This window comes from Pipistrellus hanaki (assembly GCF_964339955.1).
Source record: "Pipistrellus hanaki genome assembly, chromosome: 16".
Taxonomy (NCBI): Eukaryota; Metazoa; Chordata; class Mammalia; order Chiroptera; family Vespertilionidae; genus Pipistrellus; species Pipistrellus hanaki.
Window position 1 is genome coordinate 23,169,446 of NC_140518.1, and position 16,516 is coordinate 23,185,961.

General features: G+C 49.9%; 1 protein-coding gene across 5 annotated transcripts in view; it reads right to left on the bottom strand.

Annotated features, from left to right (window-relative positions):
- Nucleotides 1–4,443: 4,443 nt before the first annotated feature.
- The window catches only part of MSI2 (musashi RNA binding protein 2), a 360,886-nt gene continuing 348,813 nt past the window's right edge, over nt 4,444–16,516 (bottom strand). Inside the window, exons 12-14 of one of the 5 annotated variants that reach the window (XM_084862606.1) lie at nt 13,754–13,908; nt 12,099–12,171; nt 4,444–9,698 (exon numbers count right to left, since the gene is read on the bottom strand). In XM_084862606.1, the coding sequence (XP_084718732.1) occupies nt 12,130–12,171; nt 13,754–13,908 (197 nt within the window). In that variant the 3' untranslated portion in view covers nt 4,444–9,698; nt 12,099–12,129. Of the gene's footprint in view, nt 9,699–12,098; nt 12,172–13,753; nt 13,963–16,516 lie in introns of all 5 variants that reach the window. The other 4 variants (XM_084862604.1, XM_084862607.1, XM_084862605.1 and 1 more) reach the window with 4 other exon arrangements.

A 16,516-nucleotide genomic window follows, 5' to 3' on the forward strand; every position in this document is an offset into this window, starting at 1 on the left:
TCCAGGGAGGCCAGACTATAACCCGAGGCACGTTGTCAGTCAGAACAAGGGGAGCTGGATGGAGCAAATGTTAACTGTGCCAAGTAAGAGGGGCTGAGACCCCGGTAGCTCGGTAGGGGAAGGTGTGTGCGTGGGACGAGAAGGCTAGAAAGCCATGGGCTCAGCGCCCCGCGCCCTCACCCCAGCTCCAGCACTGAAGCTGGTTGTTTAAGACTTCCTCTCCCCGTGGCACCAGCAGCGGCCCCGAGACTCTCCTCGGTCCTGTGCTTTCAAGGCTACATGATGCGTCTCTGCCCACCCCGCATCTCACCATTCGGCTCCTCAGGAGAGACCTTGGTCCCGGCATTAGCCAGCTCCTTAGGAGAGCCTCCCAATGGCTCCGCTTCACGTCCACACGCCCCCCACCAACGCACCCAAGACCGATTTCGCCAGCCGGACCCAGTTTGCCCATCACACACGGCTGTTTGAGACGGTCTTTACTGCACTTCGCATGGAGCGTCCACAGAACCCAGAGCAGTTCACAGGACGTGATCTCCAGCGGGGGGTGGGGGTGTGAGGCTGGGGGGTTGGAGGATCTATCCACTCAGCTTCCCCTGGGCCCTGAGGCACCTTCCTCCCCGTGCCTCCTCCCACACGAGGCTCAGATGCCCTTCTGGCCCTCAGGTCCCCACCCGGCAGAGATCTCAGACTGGCTTTCACGGAAGAACTGCGTATAACATAGTATGTTGTTTAATGTGTGAACATCTGGGGTTGACTGTGCTGGAGGGCACGCCGAGGGGCCACAGGCTGCTGCGGTGCAGGCCCCGTGAACCGGGCACCGTCCGTGAAGCTGACCCGGGCCCTGCTGTTGCTGTTCCAAATTGGAGAATAACCCGGCTAAGTCCTGAATGAACAAAGCACAATGAGACACAACTCTGCAAAAACCAAATTCTCCTGGGGATGGGGGTGGGAGCGTGGGAATGGTTGGGGGCCAGGGAGAAAGGATGACTTGTCCTAGGGTCGTTCATTGGACGTGGAGACATCAGCACCAGTCAGGTTAGACTTCCTGTCCCACCACAGGCACTCATGGACCCGCCAAACAGGGTTCTCTCAGAGCAGCCACAGGCCCTGCTTTCCACACCCTCCTTCACCTGGCTGTTTTATGGGCACTTCATACCTCCTCAGCATCCAGTTCTGAGGTTCTGAGGTTCACAGCCATGGCTCTGATTAGTGCAGGACTTCCAAGAATCTTTTGAATCATTAAAGAAAGATTAATCACATTCTGGATGGTTTCAACAGTAAGCATAGCCGAGCTAATTCAGAGTCTTGGAAAACTGGCAATATAATAAATAGCAACTTTCCACAAACCAGAGTATCCACATTCAACCCACCTAAAAGCTCAGTTCAGCCCTGGATAGAGCATTGGCCTGTGGACTGAAGGGTTCTGGGTTTGATTCCAGTCAAGGGCGCCTCAGTTGCAGGCCCAAGCCCCAGCCCTGGCCGGGTCGGGTCGGATGTGGGAGGCAAACAATGTGTCTCTCTCACGTCAATGTTTCTCTGTCTGTCTCTCTCTCTTCCTTCCACTCTCTCAAAAATAACCAATGGAAAAATATCCTCTGGTGAGGATTAACAACAAACAACAAACAAACACAAAGCCCAGCTGGGCTAGACCACTCCGGTTGGCGGCGAGGCCACGGATACCCGTCCACACAGGGACAGCTGGGCAGGAAGCAGAGCTGATGTCTTGCCCAGATGTGCTCTGTAAATCTCCCAGAAACTCCAACAGCCATTAATATCTGCCGATGTCGTGAGTGATGCTCTCGTCATCGCTGCCATTTATCTGGGCTTGGCCCCGGACAGGGTCATCTGGTTAATGCAGGATTCCGTCTTCATTGCTTTGTAACTAGTTTTTAATCAGCCCTGATTGCTGAGCGGAGATGCTGCGGCCGGCTGGCCTGCTCCCTCCTCGGAGAGTGCCCAGCGATATGTCACAGCAATTAGGCAGAGACCTGCGGGAGGGGAGGTGAGGGCGGCAGGAGAGCCAGGCTGCTTGGTCCCTCACCAGCTCCTCCCCGTCCCCCAGGGAACTCCCTGGTCCCCATTCACCTTAGGAGGGTTGGCGGAGGGCATCTGCAGACGAGGGATGCATGCCCTCAAAGAGGCATCTGTTCCAACCGTTGCTTTCTTCTTGCCCATCAATTTAATCTCCCAGGGGGTAGAGGAAATGACCAGTCTGGCCGCTCTGCAATCAATTCTGATCATCTGTGAAAAATTGACTGGCTAACTGGAAGTGATAGGAATCTTGGAGAAAGGGTCTTTTTAAAAAAAAAATAAAAATGTATTTTTATTGATTTCAGAGATGAAAGGAGAGGGAGGAAGAGATAGAAACATCAATGATGAATCACTGACTGGCTGCCTCCAGCACCCCCTACACTGGGGATGGAGCCCACAACCCAGTCATGTGCCCTGACCGGAAATCCAACCGTGACCTCCTGGTGCATAGGTTGATGCTCAACCACCGAGCTATGGCGGCCAGGGCGAGGGAAAGGGTCTTCATAATATTTTAGGCCACCATAGCCGAGGCAGAGAAGGTGTGGCACACGGACATATTCCTTAGACTTGAGGGAGAGAGACTATCAAACATCCAGAAAATAATCTATGGTCATTTTTTTTTTTTTTTTTTCAAATTACAAGACTCTGGCAGGGAGGATGGTGTGAGAAAGTGGGAGAGCTCTTGCAAACACACTTCTGATTGGCCAATCTGAAATGACCCGGATGAGGAGGAGATGGGGAATGTCCCTCAAGGTTCCAGTGTTGGCTGAACAAGCTTTCCAAAAAACGACCAAAACACCCGTTTTAGCAGCAATATCTGAGTTCCCCTTTCCTCATAGCAACAGGTGGTACCTTCCCACCGTCCGCCAGATTGATGAGTGTGGCTTGAATTTTAATTCCCCACCCTGTTGTGAATTTGAGCATGCTTTCATGTTTCAGATTTCGAGCCCTTTGGGTTGGCTCTTCCCTAAGTCACCTGTTCCTATCCTTTACCCATCTATCTACTGGGTTGCCTTTGTCTTGTCACTTCCTATGAGCTCTGTATATATCATGACCTTTGTCCTCTGCATTACAAATACCCACCCTCCCCCAAATCTATCATTGATCCTTCTTACATTTAAGTTTCTTGGCCATATGCAAAGTTTAAGTATTTTTAATATCATAATGTCTTTATATCAGATACATTCTTTTATAGCTTCTGGGTTTCTGATTTTAGCAAAAGGCTCCGTGGTGCATGAATGGCATAGATTTTCTTGCAAGACTTTTGTTAAGTTTTACACTTAAATCCTTAATTTACCTGGAATTTATTTTTATGAATAATGTCGGTTAAAAGTCGGCTTTTATTTTTCTTAAGCTGGAAAGCCAGCTGTGCTTGTACCGTATGTTCAGTAGCCCACCCTCATCAACGAAATGAAGCTACTCAATATATTTACCGTACAGTTTTTAATTCTTATTTTTCTAGTTCTAGATTATTTATTCTCCCCCACTGATCAGGGCAACCTACCTGACTTTTTCTATTCCTCTGCCACTCCGGGGAGAGCAAAGTGACTTGGGTAAGTCTTCAGATCCAGTAACACCGATAGCCGTCATTACCCTTGTCCTTGCTATTTTGAGGGCATTTGTAAACCTTGAATATTTAAAAAATTAAACAAAACCTGTGAGGGCTTTTATTGGAATTTCTGTGAGGCAGCAGGGATGGTACTCTCTTGTCCTCAAACAAGGTAACAAGACAGAGACGAGTGCTGATACCTTGCCTGTGAACACACAAGATGTGATCCTGGGACCCAACGCTCCTGTCTCCAGACTCAGATAAGGACAGACCCCTTCTAACTTCTCCTCTTGGCCCCTAAGATGAAGCTGGAATAAGCAGGGAAGGGGAGACCTGAGAAGGCCATGCCCTGGGGCCTAGGGCTCTACCCAAGGCCTGGAGGAAGCAGCTCCACTCTTAGGCTCACCTTCACCCCTACCAGCCCCCTCAGCCTGGCTCATTATCTCCAGGCTTAACGGCCAAGGAATCCCTGATTCAGATAATGGCTCGACTGCTACCACCAGGTTTTAGGACTCGTCCTCAACAAACTGTCTCAATTCTTTCCCCTTCTCTCACTTATTGATAGCCAGAAGGTGAAAGTATCATAGATGATCCGTTTCTACACCTTTACTTTTGTCTTCTACAAAATTCTCTCCACGAGGCAAAACTTGAAACTCGCGAGGGTTTAAAGTTATCCTCCTGGCGGACCCCTAACTCGAGGGGTATGGGGTTTGGCCAGTGCCCTGCGCCCACAGACTGCGGGTAGCCCACAGTCTGGTTGAGGGGGAGGGAGGTGGGTGTGACTGGGTGATATCCCCAACCTCCCAACCACAGCTCTCCCACAGGACTTTGTAAACGAAAGAACACCAAACGACTCTGTTCAAAACAGTTTATTTTATTTTATTTTATTTTTTTTTTTGTCAGACAAACACATTGATTTCTGGACCACAGTAGAGGATGGAAACCTTTCACAAACTTATTTATTTGAAAATACAAATATAAAATTATACTTTCCACATCTGTGATGTGAGAGACTGCCATCCACATAGTAATTTTTACAACAGGGCTTTAAGAAAAGCCACACACAAAGACCTGAAAGATGCTTGAGATATATATATATATAGATACATATATATGTATATATATAAAAAAAATACTCACTACCAAAGTTGTCATCAGTTTCATACTAAAGTATAAAAGTAAGGGTGAGGTCAGCCACAGTGCTAGGGAAAGTTTTATTGAGATACATTTATGTCCACATGAAACGCTTAGACTTGCATCCTATTACATATGGAATTCCGAGTTTACAACACACCATGGACGGCAGATTGGCTAGCCCACGCTACTCAAGAGGACACGCACAGATTCCACACGGATGGTTCGGTATGTACAGGTACAGTAGCGCCTTCTCGGGAGGCCCTGGGACTTGTCCCCCAGGCCCCCGCCCCGCCCCCCGCCCCGCCTCCCGGGAATGACATCCTGTCTGCCACAACACATTCTGATTATTTCCGATAGCCGAGTGGTTGGATTAAGGTTGCTTCCCTGGAGGGGTGGGTTTATGTCGATTTCTTTGTGTCTTAGTTTACTTACTTTTTTTTTTTTTTTTGGTTAAAAAAAAAAAAAAAAGGAAAGGAAGAGAAAACAAACATAGTACAGTGTTAAAGTATTGCTTAACGTAAGGTGGTGTTTCCTTGTGTAGTGTCTGCACCCAGGTCTGGGCTGGGCTGACTGCTGCTGCTTTTCTGCTCGGGGTGAGGGCGGGGGTGGCCGCCAGTGTCTCTCTGCAATGTGCTTGCCTGCGTCTGCCCCTCTGCTCCCCCCTTGCTTTTCTTTTTCTTTCTTTTTTTTTTTTTGTCTTCCTTGGGAGGTAGCCTGGCTGGTGAAGCACATTCAGAACAAAATTCTCCCCTCCCCAACCCACCCCCAAGGCTCCCTCTGTCCCTGCATGCCACTCCCAACCGATAAAGAGAAGTATGAGTTAGTGTTTCTTTTGTAAACAATTTCATATGCAATATAATACAGAAAGCATGGCTGACCTTCGAGAAAACATGTAGTAAACTATATTGCTTTGTTTTTTGATGACGCTGCAGTGAGTGAATGGCAGAATGAAGCAGTGTGGTGGTGGCTAAGTCCCTAGCCCTCGTTTGCACTAAAGATCAAAGACAGGTTTTGTTTTTCTATTTGGAACCCAAACAAATCTTTTTTTTTCAAAATCCCCAAATGAAAAACCAAAAAAGAAGAAAGAAAGAAAGAAAGAAAAAAAGACCCCCCCTTCCCCCCAAATAAAAATAAAAACTGAAAACAAAAACTAAACACCTTTCAGGTCATTAGAACCAACAGTTACCCAATGATTTTGAAACTAGTCTAGCAAGATGTGTGTAACATTCACTGGCTGTGAATTGCTGTGCTGTGAGACATTAGATTGACAGCAAAGAGCCATGCTACCTTAAAGTCCAAGCTACGAGTTCAAATTAAGATGAAGGGTATATGGAGGATAGAAACGCAAAGGCCTGTCGGGGCTTCGTTTGAATCAAGCCCATGAGCGCCCGGGACGGAGCGAGAGGCTGTTTGGTTTTCCCGGTGGGTGTGAGGAAGGCCACGGACCGGGTGTGCGACCGCCCGGGAGAGGGGACCCCGCGCTGGGTCACCCCCGGGCGGGACAGGCACCGGGTCCGGGAGCTGGTGCCCCTCACTCTCCTCTGCCTGAAGGAGAGGAGCCTGGGGGGTCCCGGGCAGATGGATCTGGAAGCCAGAGAGTCACCCGGTGGCTGTTTTATGATTATTTTATGATGCCGGGGAAAAGCCATCGGCCGAGAGGGTTCCTCCCCCAGGGAAGGCGCAAAAGGCGGTTCCCACTGAGCTTGATTGAAACGAAGACGGGGCTGAACGTCAGTGCGAACAAAATTTACAAAAATCTTTCCAAATGGACTTCTAGATGAGTGGGGGGCGGGGGGGGGGGGTGAGGGGAGAGACTAACGTGAGCCTTAACCTAGGTAGCCACATGAAAACGTATCAGATTTCCACGAGATTTGTGCTATGGGCTACTGGGTCTCCTCGAAAGGTATTATAAACATCTAAAACATAGTCACACAGATTATCAATTTCTTCTGAGCATCCTTAAAAAAATATTTTTTTTTCTCTTAGTAAAATCATTTGAATATACCATGCCTCCCTCTTTTAAAAAATAAATTAAAAAAATCCAGTTTTGCATATCTAGCGTTAGCATTTAAGGTAGTATGGCACACCCCTTTCACAGTCGCGGGGCGGGGCGGGTGGGAATCTATGAAACGCTGCGGCGTCTGCCGGCATTTGAACATCGTGAGACCTTGGGTTAGTTGAAACCACATCAGATCAGCGAGAAACAAAACGAAAACTTGAAATCGAAAAAAAAAAAAAAAAATGAAAAGGAATAAACTGCCCCCAAATTATTAGCTTTTTTTTTTTTTTTTTTTTTCCCCCATAAATAAGAGAAAGTTCTATCCTTACTGGTCCTAAATCTGAATAACTATGCCTAAATTTTTTTAAACCTTAATTACATTATACCTATCAATATGTACTAGAAGAAAGAGGAGAAAAAAAGTCACTATACTAGTACCAGGACAGCACGCTTACAAGATAGCCATTTTATACATTATTAACAGACAGTGATCAACAAAGAGTCTCCGGTGAGGGATGCAGAGAAAGGCAGGGTAGTACAGTACATCACCAACATGGACAAAACGGTAATTGAATTCCCTAGTCTAGACACCGAGTTTCTGGGAATTGACTGTCTCTTTTTGTCTTGTTTTTTGTTTTTCTTCAATAAAATGCCTATTTTGTTATGTTATTATGTGAACAGGTTTGGATATGTTAAAAGCGCCCAGCTTTTTACTGTAACCTGGTTGTTTGGTAATCGAAAGAAAAACATCCCTCACACCCCCCCCCCCCAAAAAAAAATCTCACCAAACAACCCAACGTTTTATTGGAAAAACAAATCACATGATTATTTGTAAGTGTTGTTGTTTAATTAGAATGGGGAAAGGCTCCTTTTCCTTCCTTTCTGAGTGAGCATGTCGGAGCCTTTTGTTTGAAGATGCATTTGCCCTACCGTGTCCGTGAATGTAGTTCTACGTCAGTCTACTTTGTTAGGAAAATTTATAAAAATAGGAGTGCAGCAGCTCTTTATAATAAATGTCGCATTCAGTGTCTCATACTGGCTGTGCCTTAAGTACCAAATTTATAAACGTAACAATTTAAAAAATATTAATAAAACGGCAATATCACATTTTTAAAAAAGAAAAAAAATATATATCCACGCTACAATATGTTTTAATGCCATCTATTGAGTTGTACTTCTATAGTTGCTGTTGCCGACCTATTACCAATATTAAAAAAAAAAAAAGTTAAATTAAAAAATATCCTTCATCATAAGTATCTCTCCCCAACCGAGGACCATATATTATAACAGCCAAATGCTAACCTGTGCAAACAGGAAACTGTCAGTTTTTCCCACCAGTCACAGTGCAGCGATGTTTATACTTTTTATTTTTAAAATTCTGTTTACATCTACAATAAATTAAAAAAAAAAAATTCTTCCATAGCCTCTCTGGTGATACTTGCAGCACTGAGGTATTAAAAATAATATATAAACCGAAAGGTTGCTTTCCTAATTTGTAAATAGAAAGTGAATGGAGAAAAAGGTTTCAGTAATGCAGGCTTATCCACTCCTGGCCTGGGGGCCTCAGAGCTGGGGGCGGGCGAGGGATGGAGGGGGAGGGGAGGGGAGAAGAGAGGCGAAGGGTCCCAGGGCCCTTCGGAGGTGCTGAAATGATTGGACAATAGAAAATGATCAAATATTGAAAAATTAAGACTGAAAAAAGGATGTCTCCCCACCCCTCCCCTCCCAAGCCAAACAGATGTGCTTTGAAACTTTAAATATGTTAAATATTAAAATTGTAGCTTTGTTTTTCTCTAAAAAACGTCTCGGGAAAAGCGGTTTTCCGTATTTTAAATAAAAACCTAACTAGACGGTAACGTTTGAAGCTGTGCACAGACGAGAGGTTAATATGCTGGTATGACACTAATCGAGTCTTCCACACAGACAAAGAGGAGCTAAACAGTGTTCCAACTCTTTCCGGGGTCGTCCTGGCAGCTGGGTGTCCTTCAGCCTCCGCACGCAACCCACTGCGTCCGGGCCCTCCCCTCCTCCCCCCACAGAGCATCGAGCTGCCCGGACCGACTCCCTCACAAAAATATCTTCTGATTCTCTCTTTCTTAATAAGTTTCTATGTAGTTAATGGAATTGTATTTACAACAGTTTTTTTTTTTTTTTTTTTTTTAGAAGTCACAATTTCAAAAAACCTTATATCACCTCTTTCAACAGAAAAAAAGCACTTATAGAAAAGGAGGACACTCGAAACATGGTCATCCTTACCTTATTGCCGAAAATAGATAGATATACTTAGGTTAACAAAGAGACATCACTGAAAAGAACCGCGTAGCCTGTGGTTAGCCTACTGCATCTCACTCCGGGGACACAGCGCGAGTGGACAGCCGGCGCCCACCCCCTCCGCGCCTCGCACCCGCGCTTCCCCCCAGTGCGCGCTCAAGTTGCACCTGAAAATCCATACAGTCTCAGAATTGGTACCAAAATATGGAGAGTCATATTACCATCTCAGCATCCTTTAAAAGTGAGAACAGAATCAAACAAGCAAAAAAAAAGCGCTGTTTTTTTTTTTTTAAAGAAAAAAAATAATACCTTAATACAACAATTATACTATGGTTAGCTTTTTAACTAGATATTAAAGCTATATGACTACTTGGACTAAGTCAAAAATCACTACTCAATGTGATTCAAAGAGACTTCAAAGGAGAAGGGGCAAGAGAGAAGGGGGAAGGGAAACCATCAAGAAAAAAAAAACAAAAAAAAAACACAAAACAAAACCAAAATCATGGTTATATATGTACACAGTGAAAAGCTGTTGTCTTATATTACAGCAGACTCGTGAGATGATGAGATGTGCCAACCCTCGATCCGAAGCGAGCCATCTCTGGTTGGGATGGGGAGTGAGGCTGGTGGGGGTCCAGGTCTGATGACATCACCTAAACAAAGGGCCGCTCAGAAACTTCGCCCAGTCTTGCCTGGACATCCAGGTATGCTCTGCAGGGTACGGAAGGTCGGGGTGCCCGGAAGAGAACATAAAAGTGGGGGGTGGGAGGAGAAAGAAGTGTCAGGCAAGTATCCCATTTATTCCGACTACGCTTGCACAGTATCACGCCGAGGGGCTCCTGGGCATGCTTGAGACTGGCCTGGCTAACAGCTCGCTGGGGCACAGCTCAGGAACCCCGACATCTAAGCCGGCCGGGGCCGGGGCCGGGGCCGGGGCCGGGCAGCGAGTCAGCTTGCTTTGCCGGGTGGATGCAGAGCTGTGGGGTCCCTGAGGGGATGGATGGCAGGAAGTGTGGCCCGCCCATGCGGTCATGCTGGTTTGTGGGCCGGCCTGGTGAACCGCACGCCGAGCAGCGAGCAGCGATGCTTTCTCTGGTTAAGCATCTGCTCTCAAGGCCGCCATGTTTGAAAAATGTCTGCCTTGATTAGCTACCCACCAATGACGGCCCAGAACTGAAAATGCCAGTGCCCACTAAAAGGACTCCTAGGAATCGAGCTAGGAATCAAGGTCAGGACTTTATGAAACATTCGCAATGAACAACCAGCTTTGCTTACAGGAAATGGAACAGGCCCAGCAGTCATGGGTGTGAGAGCTGAGTCTCCCTGATTGGGGGGGGGGGGGGGGGGGAGGGGAGGGGAAGAGGAGGAGGCCTGGGCCACCGGGAGGGGGGTAAGGCAATGAAGCGTGCCTTTTGGTGCAGCCACCTGGCTCAGTTGACTCCCTTCATCCATTTATTTTTATTTTTATTTTTTTGGGGGGGTCGGGTTGCTACCTCCACTCTCTTTGTTATTTCCTCCTTCTGTGGAAACTGAGTCCCAGAGCTGGATGGAGGATGGGCTGGGAGCAACCCTGCCCCTCCCCCACCCCATGGAAAGGCTGGGGTGGCCTAGGAGGCGGTGGCCAGAGCCCTGTACCACCCTCCTTTACCAGGGAGGGGGGAGCGCTGGCAGCCTCCCCCCGCACCCCCTCCCCCCCGGCCTCCCAGGGATCTGCTGCACCTCGTGTTTGTACAATCCCCTGGTCATGTGACCACAGAGGGCTGGAGCCACCTCAGTCCCCAACGTCCCCGGATCTCTCCGTCGGCCCGGCTCTCAGAGGACCCTGCCTCCCTCTGGGGCCCGACCTCAGCCTCATTAGTGGGGAGCAGCTCTCCTTCAGACTGTTAGTGCCTCTGGCTCCCCATGGCTGGGCCAGCCCTCTAGGGCGGTGGAGCCAGGGCTGGGAGCGTCCACACACGGGTTTATTGGGTTAAGAGAGGTAGTTGGGTTAGTTGAGGTGATTCCTTAGCAGCAACGTTAGAGAAATCCAAGAGGAATTCATGGAGCTCAACTCAACTGGGTCCCCCTCGAGGAGAGAGGAATCCCATGGACTGCACACCAGCGGCCACCAGCTCCAGCCCGGCCCCTCCCGGAGTGACAGGCGCCCCGTCCCGGCTGGGGCTTTCTGAGTGGGCCCCGTTCCCAGGCTCCGCTGCCACCTCCCTCTTCCCGAGAGAGAGAGAGACACCCACGTCTCAGGGCCCCCACACTAACGCACCAGCTTCCCGACAGCACCCCCCTGGCTTCCCACTCCCCCCCCCCCCCCCAAGATGGCAGGTTCCCATTTTCAAAATGAGAGCGTGTGACAAGAGGCTCCCTCCCTGACTGCCCCGGCCTCCCTCTCCTCCACGCCACCCTTTCCACGGCCCGTCAAAGTGATTTAAAAAATGTTTAATTAACTCGAGCTCAGTTTAGAAGGTTAGGAAACTGGCAGGGATCCAAGCCCGTGTTACGCAGGTGATATCGTTAATTTAATTTGCTTTTTTTGAGCCGTAATCTGGGTAATTACTCAGTCGTTACTGGCAAAAAAAAAATGTTTTCTTTTCGCTCAAAGTTGCAGTCTGGGCCGTTGGACGGCAGGAACCCCAATGTCCGAGGCCAGGAGCTCTGGGGAGCGGAGAGGCCCGGCACCCCAGGAGGGCAGCTCCCGGGACCCTGCGGGGGAGGCCTGGCGGGAGCCCAGCGTCCCTGCCTCCGCTCCCCCGGGGCGGGCACAACAGGCGATCGCCTTCCAGTTTCCCACACTCCTGACTGTATTTCCAGACAACGAACGATGAGGAGGGGTGGGGAAGATGAAGAAAAGGAAGCAAAAGAACCAAACCGAGAAAAGAAAAGACAATAATAAAATAAAAATAAAAAGTGTGTGGGGGGAGCGTCATGATTAAAGCTGAAGAAAGGAATGAAAGATGAAAAGATTGCATTTTTTTTTTATCCCCCTTCCCCCCACGAGAAAGGTCCAGAGAGAGGAGAGAGGTGGACGTGACGAGGCCGGGCCTGTGCGTACTGCATGCCCGGGGCGCAGGCACTACGGAAGGCCCGGCGGGGCGGAGACGTAGGCAGAGAAGGTAATACCTCAGAGTGAGATGGCAACGAAAGCACCTGCTCAATGGTATCCATTTGTAAAGGCCGTTGCAATCAAAGGTCCCTAAAATTGCACAATTGTTAAGGTCATCAGCACGCTATACATGGGAACAGATTGTCATATTCTGGGAGAGGAAATGATGTCTGGGACTAGACTGTGGTTGCCAGCATGAATATGTAATTCTGAGACACGGTCCCACCCCGCCGGCCCCGCTCCCACCCCACGCCTGTCGGCGTGCCCGGGGGAAAATCGAGAGCCAGATTCAGGGGCGGGTGGTGATGGGAAATGGGGGCTCAAGCCCCAGATGCGGGGTGCTCGTTGCCCTGAGCCCCTGGGAGGGCGAAGAGAACAGTGTCTCCGGCTCCCGGCGGCTCCAGCTGGGGAGAGAGCGAGTCCCGTGCAGACCAGAGGCCGTGCTCTGTGGTTATCTCTGAAAACAGCCCCCGGGTCAGAGAGACCCCAGTGTTGGGGAGCACACAGGGCCCGTGTTTCTGGGTGCTGAGGATGGGAATGAGTTGTGTCCTACGTGGTGAGAGAGGGTCTCCCAACCGGATGCAGCTCTCAGCTGAGGAACAGTACTCTGGACTTGGTCCTACAGCTGATCTGAGCGGTTTCGATGCATCAATCTACTGACTTAAATGATATTGGCTTGGGAGTGGAATTGAACAAGGACCCAGACCACAGAGGCCAGGGCTGGTGTGTGTGTGTGTGTGTGTGTGTGTGTGTGTGGGTGTGAGTGTTGGCAATCGGGGGCAGAAACCCAGAGGCCCTGGTGTCCCACACTGTCTGCACTTGCTCTGTTCTCCCCAGCGCAGGCCCCGAGGCAGGGCTCTCGTGACAAGGACAGGAGCTGGGACAGCAGACACTCCCATTTCAGCTCCAAGCCAAACTGCCTCCGAGACGCCCGGGGTTGGCTAGGGCAGAGGTTGGCTGATTTTGTTTTCCAAATGGAAGGGGCATCGAGTGAGTGGGCTCAGGCACATTCATGCTCACACACACCGGGAGGGGAAAGAACAATACAATCTGAAAACAGCATGCAAATCTGTTAAGCAAATTTCTATGGCCTGGATTAGTCAGATTATAGAACCACAGAGCATTACAAATATCAAATGCATTTGGCCTTGGTGGGGAGGGCACAGCTAAAGAACACGAGTGGGAACTTACTTGGAACCTGGAAACTGTAAGAAACGTTAGCAAAGGAGACCTCAGGGGAGGGGGCCTGCACCACACGCCCCGTCCAGGCCCACGTCTCCAGAAGGCAGAGATCAAGGACCAGGGGCCCATACTGAGGACTGACTATGTGCTATTCCCATGAATTCTCAGGCCTCTGAGAGAGGCATGCTTATTTCTGTTCTGCAGCCAGGGAAGTGGTGGGCCACATAAGTGGCTCAGGGTGGCACGGGCTGACGGTGATGGCGTGGTGCTCTGAGCCTGCCCTGCTCACGCTCCTTCAACGCCATCATGTGGCACGGCCCACGGGCGCTCGCTCTGGTAAGGCCCGAATGGAGGAGCTGAAAGGACGTGGATTGGGGACCCACCGCCTTCTCCTCGGCTCCCAACTCTGGGCGTTCCCGGCACACCCTCCCCACCACGGGCCACGGAAGATGGGCGGGGAGGAGACAGGAAGGGGAAGGCGGGTACTTACAGCGATGCCGTGGCCGAAGCCGGAGCCCGGCTGTGGGCTGGCCGCGCTTATGTAATTCCCCACTCCGGAGTCCTGGCTGGCAGGGCCGTAGAGATCGGCGACGGGTCCTGGGCTGTTGGCCCCCGGGAAGCCTCCGGGCCGCGCCGGGTTGGAGCCTGCCGGGGAAGCGGGCGCGCCAAAATTCGGTTGAGCACTGTAGCTATTCAGGACTGGTGTGCAGAGAATAGAGCTGGGTATGAGGCCAGAAGCCAGGCATGCACCGGTCATCACAAGCCAAACACTAGAGAAAAAAACAGCTGAGGCCCAACTTCTAACACTCAACCAAGGCCATGCGGAAACATCAGCAGGGACTCATGAATACTCAGCCCAGGCTACTACTAAGAAGCTCGGAGCTCCAAAAATAGAGAGAATAAAAAAACAACCATTCAACACACTACGGCAGTCAACCGGAGGGTGCTCCACTGCCCACCGGGTTATCACAATAGAAATAGAGATATATATGGAAGAGAGAGAGAGAGATTTTTGTTCACATCTGATTTGATGCTCATGCAGTCTTGTCTAGGTCTGGGCACGTTGAGACAGCATTCACATCCCATGCAAACTACAAAGGAACTAGTTTTAGACTACACATTGTGTTAATATTGATATTAAAACGTGACAGGAAACAAAGCAATTTGTTGTCTAGGACAAAGAAAAAAAATTTTCGGGGAGGGGGTTTTTGATTTTTTTTGTTTCACATTTTCTTTTTTTGTTTGTTTTTGGATCCATTAAATGACAAATTTGCTTGTTTTTTTGTTTTTTTGTTTTGTTTTTTTTTAAGACAAAAAAGATCTCCAGCCCCGCACCCAACCACTTCCCCCCTCCCCGCTGGCTACTCCCTCCCCACCCGCCCCTCCTGCTGACATTCCTGCATGAAAGTCGTCCGTACGGAACGTGGTCGAAGGATGGGATATGTCATGGAAAATCTGGGCATCTCCACAGACCCGGAATGATGGTGGCAGAGGGTTCCCCTTTGGGGTGGAGAGCAGGGGATGGAGGGAGGGGGTGGGGAGGGGATGGCAGATCTGGAGGCGGGGGCCGACGTTGGGTGAATGCCAATGATACTTCTATGGGACACCCACACACTCACCTCCTGCAGTAGAAGGAAAGGGGGGATTTAAACTTTTTTTCCTTTTGTTTAAAAAAAAAAAAAAAGAGACAGAAATATGAATGCAGAGCATACGGACTGAACCAGTTTATAGCTAAAGCATATCTGACTGAAATGCCTGCTTCCTGTTAGTTCTCTTCAGATATAAACTCCAGGCTGACAAAAAGAGCAGGGAATGTACCTTTGTGACAGCAAGTGGGGCCTCTGAGCCCCGAATCCCCAGAGCGGTGGGTGAGGGGGAGCAGGAGACACGGCCCGGGCCTCCCACCCTTCACCTCCCCAATCCCATCATTCCCTCCCTCGCGAGAGCCACGGCTGCCAACCAGGTTAATTTTGTCTCATCGTCCGGTCCCCTTCATAACTTAAACGTTTTATTTTCCAGGATGGGGAACATTTTTTCTTTTAATTGCAAAAGCTAAGTTCTCATTGATTTTCAAGCTCAAGGTGACTGGGGCTGGCGACGTCTGGGCGACAGCTAACCTGTCTCGAAGAACCGTGGGCCACATCTGGGCTCCGTGCATTCCTGCGGCTCCAAGGGGCCGAACCTCCACATCTCCCTCCCGCCCCCTCAGCATTGCCCTTGCTGCCCGTGGCCAGCTGCCCTCATGGCAGAAGGAAAGAACCTGTGCACCCTTCTTGGTCATGGCCCTGCCCAGGGGACGGTGGTTGCAGTCCCCCGCTTCCGGTGGGGCTGGAGAAGCCGGAAGTGGATGGATTTTTACCAACCCGTCACTGGGAATGGGAAGAGACCGACTGACCTGGCACCCAAGCCAGACTGGGAGGAGACCGGGGATAAGAAGGTTCAAAAGAGACCAAACCAGGCTGCTTGGCTCCTGACTCAGCAGAGAAAAGGGGAGCTGCTACCTGGGATGCCTGCCCTCTGGGTGGGAGGTCCCAACGTGAGGCCTCTTGGAAGCTGTAGCAGGGAAGTGAATGAGCTGGCTGATGAAAAGAACGGGTTAAAGAGAGAGAGAGAGAAAAAAAAAAAATCACAGAGGCTTAGAGCAAATAAGTGGCTGATTTGGGAATGCACTGGCAGACAAAAGGGACGGGGCTTTTGAATATAGAAGATTAAGCTTGCAGATAACATTTGTCCTTTCTCACTCAGGGAGGCAAGAATCCAGCCGAGATGTTCAAAAGGCAGAATTATCTGGTCTCACACTTTTTTTCCTCTGGGCTAGGGAAAGTGGCGAGCACTCAGACCATGGACTCCTGGGTCACCCAGGCAGCTGACTCCGTCCTACGCAAAGTAACTAACAAGTGGCTAGCCTGCTCTGTTTCCGGGTGGGGGTGGGGGCCCACAGTGGAAGATGGATAGATTTTTTTTTTTCTTTTTCTTTTTGCAGATGAGGATCTAGGAAAAGAGTGGGCAGGCCCATCACAGCTCTAGAAGCTGGGCTGCGAGAAGGGAGCTTGCGGTCTCGGCTCCCTCCAGCAGGGGAAGAACTACCCAGAGACCCATCCACCGGCAGAGGCAGCCTGGGGACAGGAGGCAGCACGCCCACAGAAGGATGCTGCCCAGAAACGCCCCCTCCATGGACTCAGAGACTAGAGGGCTGCAGGCCTTCTTCCCATCCCTGCTACCTCCCCACTCCTGTGCGCCCAGGCCTGCAGTG